We start from the raw sequence: 18245 nt of genomic DNA, 5'->3' as shown, positions 1-18245 counted from the left end.
GCGTGAGGGAAGCCGTTTCAGCCTAAAGCCAAGGCCCCAGGCCTGGGAGGTATCCCTACTTCTCAACCCATTTCTGTCTGGCTCAAGCTGGTATCAGTATACAGCTCTCAGTGACTTTGATGTAGCTAAATCCATCTTATCCGGCCTTAGCAGCAATCCATCCTGCTGACCCCTTCTTCCTTATTAGAGCCTTCTCTGCCCCACTGGCTGGTGGGGCAGGGCTCTCCTCATTTCCTTCTTACAGCTTCAGCTGATTGACTGGTTGATGGATTGGGTGACTGCTTCCCTCCTTCATTCAAACAAGTATCTCTGAACACATACTATGTGCCAGGCCATGTGGTGGGCTCTGGAGAGATACTAGTAGATAAAACAAACATGCTTCTGCTCAGTGGGGTTTGGCGGGAGCATCAGCCAAGCAAAGAAATGCAAATACATTGCTTGAAATTTCAGTGTGATGTAAGAAGGAAACCAATGGGGCAGCGAGAGTCAGCACAGGGACCTGCACAGACTGGGGCTCACAAGATGCTTTGGGAGGAGGCGCATTTAAACCGAGACTGAAGAGCTGAGAGGTGCATCCCTGCCGTGAGCTGCTGCTGAGTCTCCTCTTCAGCGGGTGGCCCCCTAGGCTTGGTCTGCAGTTCTCGCTCTTCACATCGACTTCCATTGCTTCAGTAACTATCTGCAAACAGCCTGATGTCTCCCAACTGCTTTCTTCAGCCAGACCTTTATTGGCTTATTTATACCTACTGCCTTCCCAACATCTCCACCCAGATACCTCCAGATGCCTGAAACTTATGCCCAAACAAAACACAAGATCTCTACCCTACTCGACCCTCCCCCAAGCAAAACAAAATACAATTCAGAGCAAAACCACCTGGTCCTTTTCCCTTGCTTTCATATTGGTGATTGGCCCTACCGTCTATCCACTGTGCGAATGAGACACTTATGGGAGATCCCCACATGCCTACTTCCTCCTTCACCCTGTTACTGATCCTTTAGCAGATCCTGCCGACTTTCTACACTCATATGCTTTTCCACACCTCAACTGCCACCGCCCTAATCCTAGCAACAATTTTGCCCACCTAGACTTTTGTGGTAGTTTCCTAGCTGGCCTCCCCCATTCACTCTTGATCCACTGATTCTCTCTCTTCACCACAGAGTAACTGATTCAAAATGCAAATTCGATCATTTCATTCCCCCGACCCCCAATTATTAAAATCATTCAGTGGTTTCTCGTGGGTCTTTGAATAAAGGTCAGACTCTCTAACATGGTCTATAAGATCTTGCATGATCTGACTCCTGCCTACCTCTCCAAGCCTCCATCTCACATCTCTGTGCCCTCCACATAGGATGATCTTTTCTCACCGCCTTGAATACACCTCTCCCTTCTCCCCTGAATGCCGTTTCCTCTTTTATGTACTCAATTCCTACTTATCCTCCGGATCTCAGCTCAAATGTTACTTCCTAGAGGAAGCTATCCTGGAAATCCTAAACTGAATCCATTTGACACACTGTCATGGTACTATGTTCTTGGTGTTAAAGCACGTATATAGGTTGATAATTAAACATAAGTGTTTAATATTTGATTAAAGTCTCTCTCCCCAACGAAATTTTGAGTTTTATTGTAAATCGTACTATACTTTCTCTTCCTTCTCCTCGTTCTTTTCCCATCACTCCCCTGTGCATGAACATTTCCTAAGATATAGTGCCTCTCCCCATTTTGACTCCACACCCTTTCAACCATAGGGATCTCCTTACCTTATAACTTCAAAGCCTTTATCCTCAACCCCAATCGCTCCAGAGATCTAGTTAAGCATCTCCAAGTAGACCAGAGGTTTTGCAGCCTTTCGACTGCAACCCATAGTTGGAACATTTCACTTGGCAACTTACAACATACACATATCCAACAAATACGTTTCATGAAACAAGACTGTTATTCTATTTTTTTCCTATTTGATTTCATTTAAAAATATTTTATTTTTTCATATAATTTCAAGACCCATTAATGGGTCACCACCTGTAGTTTAAAACACACCAAACCAACACACTGTGCTAGGTATTTCCACATGGACATTTCTCTACAACCTCAGACATAATATATCTGTTTCCCAACTCATTTCTCAACCAAGCTTCCTTACTAAGGAACATAATCATTCTCTTAGTCATTCAGGATGAACATGTTAGTCATTTTGGATTCCTCCTTACCCCAAAGTTGCTGAAACCTATTGGTTCTTCCACTGCGACATGTCGCTACTTACTCCATCCTTTCCATTCCTGCCATCTCAGCTCAGATTTTACTGTAACTTGGAACACTGCCAAAGCCTTTTTAACTGGTTCCCTACTTCCAGAATTTTCAAGCAGAAGGTGATGTATATTTGAATCACAAGGCAGAAAGGGAATTCAGCTCTTTGGTTCCATTCTGACCAACAAAGGAGTATGTAAAGACCTGAAATGGATGTGCCTTCATCTACTCAATAAGCTCCTTGACTAATTACATTTTAATTCCGGCTGCCTTATGTTTCTAAAGTTCCGATTACAATCCAGAAACCGAACTCCGGCTTTGTGGTAATGGCAGGCAGACTCACCCACGTCCGCAGTGACCATGGTGGACTGGTTTTCAGGGATGGAGACAGAGGTCTGGTCTTGGTCCACGCTGCGGGAGTCCTCGTTGACCTCGTGCTGGCTCTGGCTGAGTTCCGATCGCAGTTCTGAGTACTCATCCTCCTCCCTGAGAAGAAAAAGGAAGTCAGCCTCCACTGACAGAGACGGAAGACAAATCCCTAGAGAGTATGTCTTCTAAGGACAAGATAAAGACACTCAGAAAGACAACAGACAGGTCTCCTCTCCGGGCCACATGGATCAGGATTCCTCTCAGACCAAATAGATGGGCACGTCTACGGTCAGCGCTTGAAACTGAAAGTTTGCTTCTGTGTCAACATGCATACCTATACACCAAACAAGATTCATCTATCAGCCTACCAGAAACTCTTCCCTTTCGAAGATTTCCTCAAGAAATTAGATGCCTTCACCCCCTCAAATTCCGAGGTGAGAAAGAACTGAGACTACCAGCACTGAGGTCACGGTGAGCGGAAGCATCAAAAGTCTGGTGAACAGGAGTGGCTCAGACCGTCACCAGCCGGGTCCCACTGGTGGGCTTCCTTGTGGGAAGAGGACATAAGGAGTACTGAGGCTGCAGCGACTGGAAAACCTCATGTGTGCAGATCAAAACCAATGCTCAGAGAAGTACATGGGTCAGCATGTCTGAGAAATATCACACTTAGTTTCTCTAAAGGAAGTAAATGGAGTTAGGGGATAGGAAAGGAGGATGGGGTGAGGAGAAGAATGGAATCAGTGAGAGAGAGAATACCACACGATGGTCTGTTTCCTCCAATGTGCATTTGCTAGCAGGAAGACAACATTGAAATGCAGCCGTGTTTCATCTGCACAAGCACACCCCACCGCCTTCTCAGCCTCTCATGGATCCCTCACAACCTCTGGCCTCTGAATTAGCTATGGGCAAGCTAAGAAAACTCAAAATTGTAATATCTATTTCAAAGCACATGCAGACCTTCTCCCCACACCACCACAAACACCACACACACACTGGATACAGAAATGGAGAGAGCAAAAATTCGCCCTCTTTGAAGCATTTATTTTGCAAGTAAGCCAGAAAAGAAAATTGTCAAGGGATTTAACTCTGAGGTTGGAAAGTCCACAGGTGTGTCTGCTCAGCCCCAGGGGGAGGGTGTCTGTGAAGAAAGGAAGGAAGAGAAGAAATTCTCTCAACCTGGCATTCACTGCAAGTTGCTGACAACCGGGGGTGGGGTGGACAGAATGTCCACAGTTTTGGGTGGACCCAGATGGTGAGTGGTGTTCATTGGAACTTGGGGAAGAGGCAACTGCCATTTGAAGCTGGGGAGACACATCTATATTAGAGAAATGGGAAGAACTCTCCAGAGTTCTTGGTTCTCTCAAGAAATCAACATCCTCTCAGGGAAGGAATTCAGCTGAGCCCCTGCTTTATAAAGTATTTCTAAGAAGAGCCACACAGAAATCTGGGAAGACTTTAAACAGACATAAAACCCCCAGACAGTCAAAATATGAATCAGAATGGGACTGGTGAAGGCAAAAAATACAGGTTAATGTTCTATGAATAAGTTAATTATTAGACATCTGCAAAGTCAACAATAATTAGGTTTAGGAAAGAAAACAATTAAAAAGTACTCTTAAGAGTCACCTTTTTGGTCTAGAGGGTAATTGTGCCCTGATACATCAGCTCTCCTTTCAATCAGCAGTTAAAACCCTGATTTTAGTTAAGGGGAGATTTTGTGTATGATGAATAGATTATCTTTGTTGCATGGCCAATGTAATCAGCTTCAGCTTGGCTGAGACTGTTTTCCAGCCAAAAAGGCCAGATAAACGCTGCTGCTGTATCTCTGGTACAAATGGCATTTGAAAAATCTTTCATAGTCACCTTCAACCCTCTTGGCTTGGCAGGTCCCAAAACACATAGTGCCTGCCAAATCTCCTGCTTTGTAAAAATTACTTTATTAGGATGGATTTTATAAAGGAGTGAATAGGGAAAGGGTGGGAGAAGGAAGCTGTTGAGGGAAACATTCCGTACTGAGGTCAGAGCACAGACTGAAGAATGATACCACACTAGAAATGTCACCTTAGGCAGAAGGCTTTCAGTGTCATGAAATGCAAACTAAGGATCCTCATTCAAGGTATTTGAGCACCAAAACAAGGATAGGATGGCAAAAGCCAAACAGATGCTGTCTTCCGGGAGTCAAATGTGTTCACAACAAATTCTAACCTAAGAAGGATGCTCTGGGTGGACACAGGAGGAGCATCTGGGGCTGCAGGTGCGCAGTGACCAGGGAAGACTTCCTGGATGGAGAAGCACTGAAGATGAGTCTAAAGGCGAGCAGATTGTAGACAGGTCATGAGGGTGCAAGGGCACACGCAGAGACTCAGAGGAGCCCGTGAACGTGAACATGGACATGTGGAGCTTGGGATAGAGGTTCAGGATAGCTGAAACCAAAATGGGGTGCAGGATGGAACCATGAGGCTAGAGGAGCACTCAGGCCACTTGCTGAGTGGACAATTTTGATCAGAAGGAGAATTGACTGTATTGAAGGAGGCAAATAATCAGGGTTAGATGGCAGAAATAAAGGAAAAAAATGTGTGAAATCGAGGAATTCAGAGGAAGGAGTAAGTATTGCTGAGAACTTGTATGGAAACAGATAAAATAAGCAGCAGGGAAGTGCAGATGGTCTGTGTTTTTGACGTCACAGGGAGAGGCTGAGGTGAGCACACATCATCCATGGCTAAGGTTCCCCCTTATGGTAATCATAATGAAGGTTACAATGCAAAACAACACGAGCAAACAACGTAAACAGTAGTTAGAGGTAGAAAGCAACCTTGTGAGAAGATCACGTGCATTTCTGTGTCCCCAAAATAGAGGCATTAAAAGGTTAAACTGAACCTAAACATGAGAAAGTTTGTGCAACCCTGTTTCTCCAGCTGACTTGGTAAAAAATCTTGGAGTTGCATATCTTCTTCACCTCCTGAACATCCTTATTGGCATGGTTCCTGAAAGGAGGTTGGAATCTGGGACTGGAAAGTGACAAAAGCCAGTGGTCTCCGGGCCCTTTGTAAGTTGACAGTCAATCTGGGACTGCAGCATTTGCAGAAGACTGATGCTGGGGGGTCTCTCTCTACTGTTTTATTCAGAAGCATCGGTCCGTCCAGAGAAATGGAACAAGAAGTCAGAAACACCCTGCTGATCCGTGGCAGTTTTACAAAGGCAAGAATTTCAGGTGTGTTTTTAAGGCTGCTCTGAGCAGCAGGGCGTCACCTAGCTGGTCAAGGTGTCTAGCAAATGACACAGCATCAGCATCTCAAAGTGACTTTACTGTTTGCTTCCTTCCATGGTGTATACGGTAACTCTTGGTAAGTGACATCTTATTTCTTCGGGGAAAAAAATGCCTCCGCCAAGAACACGAACTGCTAATGCTGGTGATGAAAAGGAAGAAAATATGAAAAGGTCCAAGAAGTGATCAATTTAAGTCAAAAAAACAGAAGCTTTGATAAACTGATAAATGTTGCTAATTGTATGCTACTGTGGTAGTTTCCTAATTATGGAATTACAAAGTTCTGAGGTGTTTTTCTTTGGAACATAAAGGATCATCTCACAGGATTCTAAATGTACATTATTTCATTTACTTCGAAGCATCTGTGAAGTGCTTCCACGTTGCTTAGTTTAGAGTTGCAATGATTAATGCTCGTTACTAGCTTAACAACAAAAAAACCCAAAAACGCTCCTAAGGGGGCAGGGATTAGATTGTACACACACCTACGTAACTAGCAGAGGCAGACAAGTCACAGACTGGCAGACTGGAAGGGATCTTGGTGATCATCTAAGACAGGATCAATACCTTTGTTTTACAGATAAGACCACTGAAGCTTCCAGAGGCTAAGCGACTTACCTAAGACTATACAACCAGTTAGCACAGCCTAATTCCTAAATTTAGTACCAACAAAACAATAATATGATGGCCTAAAGAAAAGATTCTTTCTCATTATTAGCTAGGGGTGAAATGATCTAATTAGAAAAGGAAAAAGTCAATGAAAGTATAATTCTTATCATGCTTTCCAGACCTTGAGCTGAAGTACTATGGAATCAGCAGCAGTTGATAAGACTATTACTTCAGTAGCAGTCTCTATACTTGTTTTATTTTGGGGTGCACATTCATGCCTTGTCACTGGATTGGAGTGATTGGTGAACAAGACCCAGAAGAACATCTGCCTGCCTTGGTAACTGTCAGTCAACTATGTCCAGCTCACCCAGTCTACCTGAGTTCATGGTTTGTCTTTTGAAACACATTCTGTCTCTCTTGCAATTAAAGGCCGACTTGCCCTGAAAGGGTCATCATTCTTTTAAAGAACAGAGATTTTTTTAGATACAAGGAGGAAAGGTATTCCTTTCAGTTCTCTTAGAGGATCTATAGCAGGAAATAAGTGATGAGTAAGTACCTCTTCTTATTTTTCCATATAGTACAGAGGAAGTTCAGACTCATCTAGGAATCTTATGGTGAATAACTGAACAAATGGGACTCTGAAATGCTCTCCTATGTATATAATAATCCATCCTTGTCATCAATGAGTACCAGTTTTAACAAGGTCTGATATAAGATCCATATTCAAAAACTTCAAATAGTGAACAAGGTTGGAATATGTACCACGTAGGAAGACAGAGAGAGAGAGAAAGCTACCTTATCTTTCTGGGTTTCATTTTTTGTTTCATTATATTCTACTCTTTAGGCCAGAAGTTAATCAGAACAACATGTTTTACTGGGAAAGAAAGAGGTTTTGGTTACACTGTTTGAGATGCAGCAACATGAAGATGGATAGACAGATGTACCACACAGGCCCAAGCGTGGGCCTGAAGATCAGGAGAAATGTCGGGCGCATAGCATCGGCACGAGATTTTAGCGAATGGATTATGTTAGAGCACAAGGAGGCTTTGGATACTATCTCAGTCACTAAATGAGGAGCATTTTGCAGACAAAGAAGCAGAAAGGTCAAGTGCCAATGTCAATGTGACACAAATAGGAGAGGTCAGTGCTTTAGGGCTGCAGCCATCCTGGTGAAAGGCATGGGGGAGAGCCCAGGGTAAAGAGCCAAGGCTGAAGATGGATCTTAGGGACAGAGGAGAAGACCTAGGACATAAAGGGTCATGGAGGTTTGAGAAGAGTACACCAGTTGGGAAGGAGGATTTAGGGTTAAATGCTGCAAAAAAGGGCCAGAAACAAGAAAAAGGTCACCGGATTTTTCGGTTAAGAAATCATTGGTGATTTTCAAAAAAGTGTCTTAGCTTATGCTGCTGTAACGAAGTACCATAGACAAGCTTAAACAACAGGAATTTATTTTCTCATAGTTTTAGACTTTGGTCGGCAGTCCAAAATCAAGGGGCCAGCATGGTTGGTTTCTGGTAAGGGCTCTCTTCCCGGCTTACAGATGGTTGCCTTCTCACTGCGTCCTCACATGGCAGGGAGAGAGCTGGAGAGCAAGCAAGCTCTCTGCCATCTCTTTTTATAAGGACACTCACTAATCCTATCATGTGGTCTCCATCTGCATGACCTCGACTAAACCGAATGACCTCCCAAAGGGCCCCATCTCTAAACACTGTCATATCGAGGGGTTCACCATGAACTGGAGGTGGGGGCACAATTCAATACATAGCAGAAGGAGCTTTGGCAAACTTGGGGTCAGAAGCCAGACAGCTGTGGGCTAACAAGCAAATGGGAAATGAAGTAGAAATCATGAACTACTCATGAGAGTTGGCAGTGAAAGTTTGATGTTATGAGAGCAGCTTTTGGGAAAAGAAAATAATCTCCTTGGGAAACAAAAGATCTCATGTTTAATTTGCTTAGACATCTTTTTTCCTCCCCCAGATCCAAAGTGAGCTACTGACGTATTTTTCCATTTTACCCATCCCATTATATAATCCCCCCAAGTCAGATGAACGTCAAAAAAAAGCCACAACATACAGTTAAGTGAAAAAGCACATATTACAAAACAGTGTGCCCTATATGATCTAATTTGTTTAAAATATTCATGAATAAAAAATTTTTAGAAGGCCATAAATACAAACTGTTCAGTGTTTATTCCAAGCAGATGAGATTTAGGACGCATTAGGCAGGGTTCAGTTAGGAAAACAAACTCTTCTGGGTGTTTCAAGTAGGATTTAATTTAGGTAGTTTCGTGCTTACAAAACCATCGGAAAGAAGGACTGGAGAAGAGAAGGGTGGGTGGAGGCCACCCGGGGCTGTCAGATTTGCCATCAGAGCTGTGGTCCCCTCCAGGATAAGGAAATTGCTGCTGCCTTCACACCTGCCCACAGCTCCAGGGTCAGGCCAGTCAATGCAGGACCTCATGTTCACCAAAGCCTGTATGTCAGCTGCCACCATTATGGCCTGAGGGACAATGGCTCCCGCCTCCTTTCAGCCTTCCAGATCCAGGTGAATGCATCTCACTGGCAGAACCAAAACTGTATCCCAGAGTCCAGCTGTTAAGGGAGTTTGGGAAGTAGTCCCCAGGGTCAATCTTCTTTGATTTGGGGGAGAGTAGAGAGAAGGAGCGGGAATGGTACCAGGTGCCAGACAACATCCATCATGCTGTCTACAGTACTGTCTACAACATCCATCCATACTACTGTCTTCGGCTACTTGACAACCATACACATCCTCTCACACATACTTAAATTTCCAAATTGCAATAGCAATGACATCAAGCTTCGGTAACCATCCCTCGTTCAAATGTAAATGTACTCACCTTCTCATCAAAATGGGAGACCCAAAGTCCCATCGGTAATTATATTCATTGTTAGGTGAGCCTTCCTCTTCTAGTTTAATGACAAATTCACCTTGGCATCACATAGCCTAACTATTAAATGCTAAGCTTCACCAACTCACCTTATATAACAGGAGAAAGTAAGAGAATAAAAAGGAAATGGCATATATACATAAAAAAGCAAGAAGTTATGCAGTCTAGTCATCCTGGAGACTCCGTGATCAATTAGCCATTATCAAAAATCTCTACGGGTCGAATCATTTTGATTCCTACTGCAGCCCTGTGGACCAGTACAACAGCCAAGCCCACACTGACTCCAGTAGTGAAGTGGCATCAAAGACCCCATTTTAATGACGTCAGCTCCCACCCAACATTCCCGACTCCCACGGCCTCCAGACTCCTATGTTATACTAGGGAAGTTCTGGCATTTCAACATTATTTAATGTAATCCTCCAATGACTCTAGTTTTCATTTAATCAAACTGCTGGAGCTAACACACTAAATCCAGAATGTCTGATAGGAACAGTTGTATCAATAAATTCATCATAAATCTAACACTATATTCCTCCCTCCCTGGTCTAGAACACTTAGGCCCTAACCCTATACATATTCTTCTCAAGTTTCTGTGAATATAAATGAATAAAATCTTATAAATCTCTTACATATTTTAACTGTATCTTCCAAGGTTGGATTTTCTACTTATCCCCCTGGGGCATGATTGAATTTGGCTACTTTTAGGCCTAAAGATAGTGAGGAATGGAGTAGCGGTGAGGTATGAATGTATCTGGTACCCTCTACCTGGGATCAGATTGCTACAGAGTCTCCAAGCAAGGTAGGACTAACTTTATCAGACCGGGAGTGGGACTGCTTCTGCCGGAGGGGAAATTCAGTGGCGTTTGCAGGCTCTAGGCATTTTGATTCATTTGAATCTACCCAAATGTGTCCACTTAAATTCTCACCATTTCATCTTTTCCTATCAGTGCTTAACCTTTAACCTAAGAGATCGGATGTGGCTTTAAATTCAACTTATGCTGGAATTCAGCAACCTGCAGTGTCTGATTCTTGATTACAGTAGCCCTGTGGCTATAAAAGATGGGAGAGTCTTCTAGGGCAGTCACAGAAGGTCCCTGGTTCTCTGATTGTGACCTGAGAAAAAAAATTTAAACTATGAGACTGTCATATCTTTTTCTTACGTAATTCAGGATGGCTTAAATGTGGATATATCATAAACCATTCCCTGATTGATGACTTTTCAGCTTTTCCAATAAATTCTTAACTCAGGCCCGGATTGAAGTGACAAAAAAGTCTATAAGGTGTCAGGAATGTACCTGATTAGCATGACAATTCTCTACAGCCTGGATATGCCACGGCAGTTAGAGTTTGTCCAAGGCATTTGGCTCCTCCTGCACTGGGTCTGTTATAGCATCTCAGGACCTGAGAGCAAACCAATTTCCTGGAGTGATGGAGGCTGGGAGATGCCTTAGCTACTAGAGCTCAGAGGACAAGAAGAGCCTTGCCTTACTGGCCCACATGTCTGCTAGTCTTCCAGCCTTGCAGGGAGTCCCCACCTCGAGGAGGGGCTAGCGCATTTACATACTGAAAACTGGCAGAATTTAATGTGACATCTGTACAGATGCAATCTCCCTTTAAATAAAAGGCACCGATAAATGTTTATGCTCAAGAAGCTCACTGTATTTTAACATGAAGCAGTTTGGCCATTATATTCAATTTAAACATCCTGAAATTGAGTTTTCTAGGTGATGCGTGTTGCATTTTTTTCACAACTCACTGAGTCCATTTGCCTTCACCTTCTCAAGTGTTTAAAAGTGCAGCATGTTTTAATGGAAATTACAAATTTGCCAGTGTACTCTGCCAGCCTCCTTAAAGTCTGCTATAATCATTTCTTTGGGCTGAAAATTCGTCTCTGCTCTTCTAACCTACAATCACTCTGAAGACCAGGATACAATTTAAAAGGCTTGAGGTTCTAAATTGGAATATGAGATGTATTGTGTGGCTCCAATTCACTGCAAATTTTTCCACAACTTTGCCCTGAAACAGAGGCCCACCAGTACTCTCATCAAGTAGCCCCATCATTACTGTAACTCTCAGAGTTGGAACAAAACGCCTCCAAAGTTTCTTCTAACCCAGGACTTCCAGAGGGAGAGTTTAAAGAAGCTGCCTCTAAAACTGTTTTAATTGAGGCCTATACAAACAGGCAGAGCACAAAGCACTCTTTCTCCATAAAAGTAGATGCCAACCATTTGTTTTCCTGAGGGCTATTCCCTGAGCATGGGCAGGAAGATAAAAGTTCTCTTCCTTGGCTCAGTAAGTCACTTAAGGTAAACCCCTCTTGTGGACAGCAGGGCAGACACACCAACTAAGTGCTGTGTGCGGGAGACTTAGGGGCCAGCTGATTGATGAGCAAGGAAGGCAGAATCCCCAACAATCACTTCTATGGAAAGAAAACTGAGTAAAGGCAGAGATATTGTGGGTTCTAACTCCACCTCTGTCTGTCCTCTCTTAAGGGTAACTTCAAAGTAGTCATTAACATTTTTAAGCCCCAGCTTTTTCACCAATAACGTGATGGATCAAATCTTGTTCCTCCCCAACTGCCCGCCTTAGGAGTTCGTACGAGGCTACGTCAATGTTGGTAAGTCAACTTCAAGTGAGCTCAAAAATTTTTTAGGTTATCTAGAAGCATACGTGATGTTTAGTTAAAAGCCACGTTCATAAATCTCTCAAAGGCCCCAAGGGATGCACTGAGTTTGTATATCTAGAACAGACCTGGTGAATAAAAGGGCTGGTAGGGATGCTGGTCTCTAAGACAGAAGAAGCGCCATTTAGAACCTGTTGATAAAGCATCTCACTCAACCTCCCCATATCAGTCAACTGAGGATTACAACTCCCACCCTGGTCTACCTTTCAGGGTTACCATGAGGATCAAGGTCAGAACAGAATAATGGACGGGAAAGCACGTGGTTAACAAAGTAAAGAGAAAATACTTATCAACTGTAAAAATATTAGTTACAAGTAAAACATTGTTATAATTCATAGGGCTGACTTCAAGTCCGAAACCCAGGTTACCACCACCCGGACGGGCAGAGAGAGAGCCTTGACTTGGAGCTGACTACCTGATGGTGGTGCCTTGCAAACGGTCTATCTTCTTATTGAGCTCAGCGATGATACTGTGGAGTTCGGTGATGCGTTCCTCGTACCGAAGCGTCGTTCGCTCCTGGACGTCCTCATGCTCTCTCATGAGGTGGGACTGCTCACACTGGCGTCGAGAGAACAAGACAGAAGTGCCAATGAGTGGACACACCTACAGGTGAGTGATTCTAAGTTTTATGGCCTCAAACTGTCACAACCTCAACGTGGAGCATGCCCCAAATAAACATACACCTGCGCATTGGCCACGAATCCCAGAAGACACAACAGTAGCTGAACTTTACAAAGCCCCTGGTGGACATCTGAGTCTTTACCTTTCTTAGCTCTCATTTGCTCTTTGGGGAAAGGTCCCTCTGCCATTGCACACTATCCACACCTCCTGTTTTTCCTCAGCCACAGAGCGGGCAGATGCCTTTTTTTTGGAATCCGAATCTTGAGTGAATGGATCTAAAGTTGCACGCTGATGAGACTGACCTCCAGTCCCCGCTACCTCTATCCCCAGAGCTTTCTTCCCAAGTTCTTTTATGGCTGCTCATTTTTTCCTTTTTAACCAATTCATTCCTTTTTTTGCTGAAGTTTGCTAGGGTATGTTTCAGCCACTTTTCAATCAAATAATCCTAAATTGTGTGACACCATTTCTTACCTGGCTGGTTATCTGCACACATAATGTTTTCCAATATCCTTTCCTACTAGACTATAAACTCTGGGAAGGCAGGGGCTCGGTGTTTCCATGACTTAGCCCTAGCACCTGGCACACAGCCTGGTTCACTGTGGGTGACCTAGGCGTGCGATGGGATGAATAAATCGCTGTGTTTCAAGAAACCGAGGAGCTTCCCTTGCTCAGCATTTGAAGGATTAAGAAGCAGCAGATGCTATAAAAACATTTTTTGTATCTTGAGTTTAAATCCTAAGGAACCTGTTCATCTCCTTCATTTCTCTCCCTCCTCCTCAACCCCCAACCAGTCATTGTACATTTAATCTCATTTACATAATAATAAACACTAGTCAGTGATAGAACAAGGAGTCGAGCTTCTGCCCCTGTCTACTGTGTTCAGTCCTGATTAATTTCCCGTTCAGCAGAGGAATCGTAACTTCATTTTCGGCAAGGTTTTCCTAACGCCAAGAGCCACACGTACTTGCCAGCTTTGCACTTTCAGGGCTGGGGGCAGGCGGGCAAGGTAAGACTTCTCACCCACCATGTCCAATGTCCTCCCCGTCCCTAAAATCTGCCAGGCTTCCAATGGTGTAACCCAGAAGCTACTGGGCAGGGACACAAAGCCTTCAAAACAGACTGTTACCTGAAACAGAAGTACTCAGCAAAGTATGATAAATACGTTGGTATAAATCATGGCAGGGACCCTACCTATGAACAACAGCTTGGTCACTATGAATGTAGTAACTTCCTGGGTGCTGCTCAGAGCTCCAGAAATAAGACTGGAGAGGAACCTGTACCACAGACCTTTGTGAGATGGTGACTTTCAGAGAAACAGTGATGTGAACTGCTGTTCTCAGTGACAACCCAAAATGTCAAATAACTTCCACTCAAGGTCCAACACACAGGAAGTAAGTGGAACCAGAGGCCAGGAGGAAGGACAAGTGAAAGTCCCATCTACATGGAAGCTTTCCTAACCAGAACAAAACCCTGACAGGCCACAAATACTCTTCCTATGAAGTTATGCCTTTTCACCTGTGATCCATCACACTTTAAGAGGAACAACAGAAGTCCACAAAATGACAGTGTCTCACAGATAGTACCTGTCAGTAAATGAAAAAGCTTCTTATTTCTCTCCATAAGCAGAATACTGCTTCTCTCCATCCCCTCAGAATATCTGTGAGCTTTTATTACTGGTCTTTTTTCCCATCTTCAAATTGTGTATGTGAGTGTGTGTGTGCACATGTGCACGCATGCACCTGCATGTGTGTAGTATCTGTATGTGCGTATGTAGCTGACGCTCTCATGAAGGTCACCAGTTCCAGATCTTACAATAGTTATGAGATAATGCCCGGTCTGACCTTGATCTTGTGGATGCCATGACTCCTACTACTTTGTCATCTTGCTGGTTCCTGCTCTGGGGTTTCCCATATTCAGTTCTCTAGGGCTATAAACTGCTGTGAAACGCTTCCCCTTACAAACTCCACGAGCTCTCACTCTCCCTGAAGTTCCCCACTTATTCCTCCTCCTTCAGTCTTTACAGGTCAACAGGCCGCCACCGCCACCAAGGCAGACAAGAAACTGCAAAATCCACTTAAAAATGAAGATGCGTAAGTGTTTATTCAAGAAAAAGACACAGGATCAACTGATAACCACCAAGCCCACTCTAGGTGCCCCTGTTGGCTGTTAGGAGCTATCTGAGAGGTGAGCTCCTGTGGGGCTGCTCGGCTTGCAGGGAGATCAGATGGTTGGTACCCAGATAACGAGAGCATGAGAGCTGGTGTCGTACCATCTTCCCCCTGCCTCTACCTGGAAAGTCCGCCTGGAAGGTATGAGTATGAACAAGACTCAACAGGAAGCCCGATACCTCAGTCAGACACAACAGCGCTTGCAGCTGAAAGGATAAAAAAGATTCATAATGTCTATTTGGAACTTAGGAGTTCATCTGGAAGTAGCAACAAGAACATCTTAGAGGAAAAAATTTCTCAGCTGAAGGCAAAGGTTACATTCCTATATTTTTCCATACGTATGTTTTTTCACAATGGTGGAAAGCCTCTATAATTTAATATTTCCTCTAAAATAATAGATATATCTTGATTTCCTAAACTATGATACGGTGCTAGATGCCATAGGGAGGGTCACCATGACACCTACCTTTGAAGGGAAATGTGGTCACAGCTTCCAAGCAGACTTCTCTGCTGGTGCATAAGAAACATGGACGGAATTGGAGGGGTGGGGGGGAAGAAGAGATGATAGAATGGTGCTCTAGAGATTCTTTTCCCAGTGAAAAGAGAATACTGGAAAATAATTATCGAAACTCCTAACCTCCAGATGAATGAATGACTGAGAAGACATAGCTCATAGTTGATTTGATGTTACAAATCAAAATCCCCTTGAGGTATCTCATTAAACACGCTTCACCCATTCCTTGCACACTCATCATGCCCAGCCAAAGATGAGTGGAAGCGTTGCTCTCCAAGCTGAATGAAAAAAATCCCTTGAGCTTTTCCAAGCTGTGGTGCCAGAAGAAGTGCATCAATTCCCACAAGGGCAACAGTGCAGGACGAAACAAGTCATTACCTGCAGGAGCCAAAAGAACTCAAGAAAACACTCTTGTTAAACAGCTCCCATTAAACTGCACAAGACCAAGCCCAGGAATGGGGCACTTCAGTGTGTTAAAAGTGGCAGATGAGTGGGGAGCACCCAGGACAGACAAAGCCATTCTGTGAGCAATCAGTGCCTTCCTGCCCTGGCGGCCTCCCACACAAGCAGGACTGGCCTGTTAAAATGAGGCCCAATTCAAGTATCACACTGCCCATGCCTCTCACTGACCCGAGTTTCCGAGAGCGTTTTTTAACCCAGGAGGCTATGTGATTTCGGGTATTCTGTTTCACAAGGACACAGGCTAGGTCAAGCTGTATACTGCACCTCCATATGAGAGTCACTTATGGGCAGGTATTCCAGTAAAGCCTCATTTAAGAAGGTAATATAACAATGACAACCAAACAGGAAAAAGAGTATTACTCCTATTACTACGTAACGTTTGCACAAGTTTTTCAATTTTAAGTTACAAATTTAAGTACATTATAGAAAATTTTAAAGAATGATAAAAAGACATCCACTTTTTCATAATCCATTAAGGGGATCCTTTTTCAAATGGTGTTCATTTTTCTCCAGTATTTTCTTATGTATGTGGGGCACCGCCAGGACCACCAGAAGGGATGCACATCACATAAGCATTAGCACCCTGGTGGCAGCCTGCAGGGGCGTTTACCAAGACTCTGGTTCACCTCCATCCATTCACATGCAGGAATATTTCTCCTCCCCCATGAAGCTGAATAAGGCCATGTAACTTGCCTGTCCAGCAAGATATGAGTGAATATACACCATTTTTGCCTAGAAGCCTTTAAGCGCTTCTGCAGGCTTTCCCATATTCTCTTCCCCTGGTCTGACCTTGATCTTGTGGATGGTACTCCAGATACTCCAGATGGTAGAGGCTCTCAGCTTGGGAGGCTGGGTGAGGACAATGCAGCAGAGTTTCCTGCCACTCCCAGTGAGCTCCCAGCAAGAAGCCAAAAAATAAACCTTTGATAATTTAAGCCACTGAACATTTGGGGTTATTTGTTATCATTGCATATCCTGATGATACAACCACTTTATAGATGAAAACAGAGCAAATGCACAGGGACTATTTATTAAAATCCAGATAGCAAACAGAATGCTCTGTAAAATCCTCAGAGTCCTGTGTATGGCATCAAGGGGTTGAGGCTGTTTTAGCCACAGCCTTCTCGCCTCTACTCCCTTCCAGCTCCCTGAGCTGTGGGCTTAGCTCCTCCTTACCATTTACCTAAAGACCTCAAGTGGCAGCAGAGTGATGCCCCCTTGGTCTCTTACCCAGAACCACCTCGGTGAACTCCAGGAAACATGAACATTATGCCTTACAATACCAGAGGAGAGTTAGGAAACCCAAATAGCTCTCTGCTCAAGCCCCTGGGAGCACTGAAATAGAAAAGTAGACATAAGGGGGTATAAAGCAGGGAATTCTACGTCCCTCCAGCTCCCATCAAGCCAGTTTTAGCTACCAAAGTCAATTACTCAGCAACAACTTTCTGAACAGAAAGCAATGGTGGCTTCTTCTAGCAAAACTTGCAGATGAGGGATTACTTTCGCCTCCTTACTGTATAGAAACATCTCACATAATTTCAGCTGAGCAAAAATAAGAAATGGTCTTAAACAACATGCTACTGCTTTTTTTTTCTTCTATTATTACAGAGAATTTTACCCAGGGTCCTCCAACCTATATTCCATTTTTGACTGATCCTACAGTACAGCAAAGCCAGAAAGCCTAGGCTTGCAGCATCTTGCCTGCCATGAATTTCTGGAGGTCAGTATCATTAGGAAGCTGGATTTCTCCTGCAACTACAGACTTGCAGTTTGAAAGGCAAAGAAAAAAAAAAAAAAGATTGGGATTAGATAGGATGGAATTTTGCTTTTCCTGAATTTCATCTGGAGCTTAATACATATCCTGAGCTTTTTCTCTAGGTTTCCGCTCTCCTATCATGATGATGAAACAAATTTAAAATCTATATAAATACTTGTCTCTAGCCACATAAATGGGTGAAACTGCCTATATGCAAAAATGTTTAATAAAAGCAAGCAATATCATCATTACAACCACTACGAATAAAACCCTTTAGGCTCATCTCTGCAACTGGTGCAATCCAGGGATAAAGCTGTGAGTCAGCCTTGAGACAGACTGGCCTGAGAACTTGAGCCCTTGTTGGAAAAACCCTGCGTAATGCGGTGACGCTAAGAAGCTTTATGGTTTTGTTAATGTTCTTCACTGGGTTTTATCTTATTCCACAGAGGCCACTGATCTTTAATCATCACATTAGTCTCAGCTGTCAAACCTAAGGGTATTATAAACTCCATTCGTGAAAAATGCAATGCCATCATTCATTCGTTAACCCTCTCAACCATCGTGGGAAGAGGGTCGGCACCACTCCCTTTTAAAATAGGCTAAGAAGTTATGCTACTTTCTCAGGGTCACACTGGATTGATCACAAGTAAT

The 18245-nt window shown here is 43.6% G+C and overlaps 1 protein-coding gene across 3 annotated transcripts in view; it reads right to left on the bottom strand.

Moving 5' to 3' along the window:
* Positions 1–18245, bottom strand: part of MCC (MCC regulator of WNT signaling pathway) — a gene marked incomplete at its 5' end in the record, with an annotated part of 423545 nt that overhangs the window by 86130 nt on the left and 319170 nt on the right. For all 3 annotated transcript variants that reach the window (XM_082375453.1, XM_082375455.1, XM_082375454.1), the window contains 2 exons: positions 2586–2728; positions 12489–12631. In XM_082375453.1, coding sequence (XP_082231579.1) covers positions 2586–2728; positions 12489–12631 — 286 coding nt within the window. The remainder of the gene's footprint in view (positions 1–2585; positions 2729–12488; positions 12632–18245) is intronic.

The sequence above is a fragment of the Balaenoptera borealis genome, assembly GCF_965194805.1.
Source record: "Balaenoptera borealis genome assembly, chromosome: 2".
NCBI lineage: Eukaryota > Metazoa > Chordata > Mammalia > Artiodactyla > Balaenopteridae > Balaenoptera > Balaenoptera borealis.
The sequence above is the reverse complement of the archived record's forward strand: the minus strand, read 5'-3'. Positions and strand labels throughout refer to the sequence as shown.